The sequence below is a fragment of the Penaeus vannamei genome, chromosome 22, assembly GCF_042767895.1.
Source record: "Penaeus vannamei isolate JL-2024 chromosome 22, ASM4276789v1, whole genome shotgun sequence".
Classification (NCBI taxonomy): domain Eukaryota; kingdom Metazoa; phylum Arthropoda; class Malacostraca; order Decapoda; family Penaeidae; genus Penaeus; species Penaeus vannamei.
The window spans coordinates 9810266-9815265 of NC_091570.1; the positions used below are offsets into that span (position 1 = coordinate 9810266).

General features: G+C 39.9%; 1 protein-coding gene across 1 annotated transcript in view; it reads right to left on the reverse strand.

The window, feature by feature from the left end:
- LOC113812901 (uncharacterized oxidoreductase MexAM1_META1p0182) overlaps positions 1-3244 on the reverse strand; it is a 245923-nt gene extending 242679 nt beyond the window's left edge. The window contains exon 1 of the mRNA XM_070136499.1: positions 3238-3244. Coding sequence (XP_069992600.1) covers positions 3238-3241 — 4 coding nt within the window. The 5' untranslated portion in view covers positions 3242-3244. The remainder of the gene's footprint in view (positions 1-3237) is intronic.
- Between the last annotated feature and the right edge of the window lie 1756 nt (positions 3245-5000).

Below are 5000 nucleotides of genomic sequence, written 5' to 3' on the forward strand. Positions count from 1 at the left end.
TATTTTTATGATTATTATTATTGTTATCACTATCATTTTATTAATATTATCATAATTACTATCATTATTGATAATAACGTCATTATGATTATCATTATTATTATCATCAGAATTGTTATTATTGTTATTTTTTATATTATCATCTATATCATCACCATTATTATCATTATAGTTATTATATTTCTTCTTCTTATTATTATTATTATTATTATAATTATTATTATCATTATTATTACTATTATCATTGTTATTATTATTATTGTTAGCATCATTATTATTTTTGTTTCTATGATCATAATTATAATTATCATCAATATCATTATCGTCATGATTATCATTATTATCATTATTATCAATATCATTGTTATCCTTATTGTTGATAATGACTATGGTATTATCATCATTATCATTATCAGTTTGCAACAGGAACAACGAAGGGAAGGGCAAGAAAACACACGAATATACCGAAGGCCTTTTCACTATTGCTTCGCCAGGGCATACACTACAAGAGGTACATAGAAGAGTATATGTACTACATCTTGTAGTGTATGCCCTGACGAAGCAATAGCGAAAAGGCGTTCGGCATATTTGTGTGTTTTCTTGCCCTTCCCTTCGTTGTTCCTGTTGCAATCTGTTCATCATGAATTCCACACATCATTATCAGTATAAATATTATTATCAAAATCATCAGTACAACTAACAGTATTATTATTATCATTTCTAATATCATGAAGAGTACAATCATCATTATAATAATATACATTATAGTTGTCTTATAACTGTTATCTTTATCATTATCAGTAGTAGCAGTAATAGTAGTAATATGATTACTACTATTACTAATATAAACATTATTATTGCTAAAGTAATTATTGAGAATACGGGTACTATGGCCATCATTATTTTTATCATTATCATTATCCTCTTCCTCCTTCCTTTACCCCTTTTACGCCATGTTCTATGCTGCGCAGGAGAGAAAAGGAAATGAGAAGGAAGAGAAAAAACGGCTTTACATATCACATTCCTTTTATGGGAATTTTCCAGCGGCCAGAAATAAGTACTTATAGAAAGCTTGTAATTTGATTCGCTTGAACTGGAATAACACGATCCATCGCCACTAATTTCTTATGCATGGACTTTTTTTTTTTGGTCTGAGGAGGAAAAAAAGATAATGGTACCCATATAAAATTCACCCATTTCTTCTTTTTCCTCTTTCGTGGTAAGGAATAGAAAATATATGCATTCCTTTCTATTTCCCATTATTATGTATCGTGTTCGTGTTGTTAGAGCTGCTGTAGATTCGGTTACAATAGTTGTTCATATAGGTGGTGTTGTTACTACCATGAATGTTACCAAGGTTTTTAGTATTTTTAAGAATATTACTATTCTTTAAATGTTGCCAAGGCTGTTTTTGTAATTTTACTGCTCTTTGATTATCATTAATGTTCTCAATGCTATTGTTGTTATTACTCCAATCATAAACATTACCATGGAAGATGTTGTAGTATTTGTAAATAGTATCAAGACTTGACACTGTTATTATAAATGTTCTCATAGCTATATTCTTAACCCATAATTACCGTACCTGATAACAGAAAGGAATACGACATTCCTCATCGATGACTTTGCATGAGGCTGAAGCTAGTCATCAGCTGATCAGTATTAAGGCGCCCATATAAGATTGAGTTATCATCAAGTTCAGGTTCCATTGTGGTCTTTCTCTTTAACGTGTATGTCATGAATATAAGCAGAGTTTCAAATATCTTGTATTTTAACGTACATCGGTTTGTAAACTGTGTAAACATGTTAGTACACACATCCATTTATGTATCATATAGTTGAATAGATAGATAGATGAGCCAATAGAAAGAGAGAGCGGCAGATATAAAGACAGATATATAGATAGCTGGACTGATAGACAGATAGACATATAGACAGATCGATCGATTAGCAGGTAGGCTGGTTGGTATATAAATGGGTAGTGCATACAAACATACACGCATACGTACATACATACATATATTCATAGACTGAATGATAGGCGGATAATTATGTATATACATGTATGTATATATGTATGAATGAATGTCTCTCTGTCTATATGTCTGTTTGTCTGGATAGGTGTCCGTATGCATGCATGTATATTTATACGTGGCATCAGCTAAGCGTTCTTAAAGGTGTGCGCTGGCATGCTCTGGCCGCCGATGGAAAGAAGCCACGGAATGTTCTCCACGTCAGTCTAAACGCATTCGAGAACAAGTACCCACACCCTCGTCTTTTGAAGCTGGATACAACTCGTCTTAATTCTGATGCAAGATATAATTAGCGAGTGCAAATCCATTTATCGATTAGCAAGATCAAGCGCTTTCCATTGAGACAGTTGCCGCTAAAGACAACTTTCTTTTGTGGCGACGATGCATTCAAGAGAAGTGTCATTAGTCGGCAATGTCTGGAGTTTCTCATTTCACTGACAGACTGCGAGGTTTGACGGTCAGCTGTCCCGCCCGAACCTGTTTACGTGCGAGAAAATCGGTCGGGAAAGGTAGGTCTTTAGTGATCAAGAATTAGGGCTTTGTAAATACCAAATTCGAATCTATGTGTTATTTCTTGGGTTGCCAATAAATATGAGACAATGATGCATTGCTAATGAAAGTTGCAAAAGCGATGTTGATTCTTCCATTTCGTCCACAGGAAGGGATGAATGCGGGAAGTTCTTATCTCGAAATGGCAGAGCGCGCAAACCATCGCTGGCGGTCGATAAGAGATAAGAGCCCGTTCTTCGGGCTGCATCAGCTGACGCGAGGAGACACCGTGTGGCAAGAGGGAGTCTCTGCGGCGCAGCATTACCAGAGGTTCCTGGCCGACTAAGGGCGCCTCTGTGACCAGTGTACATCCGTTTTATTGAGCGCTGGTGTATAATTCGGACGCAAATAATTAATTACAGCTAAAAGGGGGGAGCCGAGGCGTCCTTCCGCGGGTAACGAGGCGCAGAGCCACTCGCGGGGGCGCCGCCCGACCGCCGATCAGTATTCAGAGGCGTCGGCTGGCGGCCACGAGCCCCGAGGGAGACGGACTAGGCCTAAGCAGAGTAAACACGTCGGCTCCTCGAACTCAAGTGCATTGTCCGCCGCCGCCCCGCCGCAGCATCCCCGAATCAGCGCCCGGGCGGCCATCTCCACACGCGGCGGAGGCTGCGGACAGACAGGCGACCCTCCTGCGCATCCCCGGGACACGAAGGCATTGCCGTCCGCGCCCCTTGCAGTGTCCCCCGCATGACCCGTTGCATGACGGGGCTCTCGTGTGGCAGGACGTCATGGCCCCTTGACAATGTCCTGCCACAAGCCTTTGTCACGACATAAACGAGTAAACAAATACACAAAATAACAAAATGCATATGCACATGTGTATATAAACACGATAAACACGTATGTGTATGTATAAGTGTGTGTGTGGGTGTATATCTGTATGTATATATATACAGATAGATTGAGAGACTGACTGATAGATGGATTGATAGATAGACAGAGAGAGAGAGATAAAGAAGAGTGAGAGAAAGAGAGAGACAGAAAGAAACAGAGAGAGAGAGAGAGAGAGAGAGAGAGAGAGAGAGAAAGAGAGGGATTGAGGGAGAGAGAGAGAGAGAAAGCAGAGAGAGAGAGAAATAGGGAGAGAGTAACAGAGAGAGAGAGAGACAGAAACAGACAGACAGAGAGAAAGAGAGAGACAGACAGACAGAGACAGAGACAGAGAGAAAGATCCAAGCCTTACACTTACAGCTGTCTTAATGGTCCGCCTTCGGACCTTACCACGTGTTATTTCTCAGCTGTTTAAGAAATCCCAGAGTGATCAATACAGCGCATCTTGAACATTGTAGATCTGGGAGACCTCACACACACACGCGAGACACTGCCTGTGGAAAGGATCGAGTTGGTTTGTGAGGAATTGCTCGGACTGGCCAGGGGATCATTTTTTTATTTTCATTTTCATTGTTATCAATACCGAGTTGGAGGTAGATAGGGGGAATTTTAGAATAAGAAGTGGAAATGGGTCTTTCTTTTAATGTATACAGTGTGTCGCCTTTCCCTCTCTCTCTCTTTCTCTCTCTCGGTCTTGCTCTCGCTCTCTCTCTCTCTCTCTCTCTCTCTCTCTCTCTCTCTCTCTCTCTCTCTCTCTCTCTCTCTCTTGACCCGGAGTGAATCTTTTTCTTTGAACGGGACTGCGAATGTGAATATTATTAGAGACAACAATAAAGATGATAATAATTGTACTATCCGTCATAATGATAATGATAATGATGATGATGGTAATAGTAATAATAATATTGATGATAAGGATAATAACAAAATAATCAATAATAACAATAACAATAATAATAATAAAATTATGATAATGATAGTAATAATGATAATGATAATAATAATAATAATAATAACAATAACAATAATAACAATAATAATAGTAATAAAAATAAAGAATATGATCATAAAAAATCAGTTATTTTCGTATGCCAAGCGACGCCATTCCTTCGGCCCAGGCTTCTGTCCCGAACCCGCGCACCTCCTAATGAATTCCCAGTATATTTGTACCGGACGACGTCACCAGCTATAAAACTCTTATTCACCATTTCGTGTGCCTTCTTTATCAAGCTTTGTTAGGCCTACAGTCCTCGTGGAACCGATCTTTTATCTTTATTAGGGGGGGGGATGGGAAGGGACCACTATCATCCTATCTTTGTCACGGCCTACTCGCCCGCCTCATTTTTTACACTACTATACGCCCCCCCTCTCCCCTCTCTCTCTCCCCTATTCCCCCTTTCCTACCCCCCCCCCCCCCCATGTCTCTCTCTCATGCACCCTCGCTCGACGCTTCAACTTTTTTCGCGAGTGGCCCTCTCCTACGCCCCCCCCCCCTCCTCTTCGGTCTTTGATGGGGGGGGGGGTCCACAAAGGGGTGGTGTCGGCGCTGCTTAATTGTGTCATTATATCGTGATTGATTTGGTT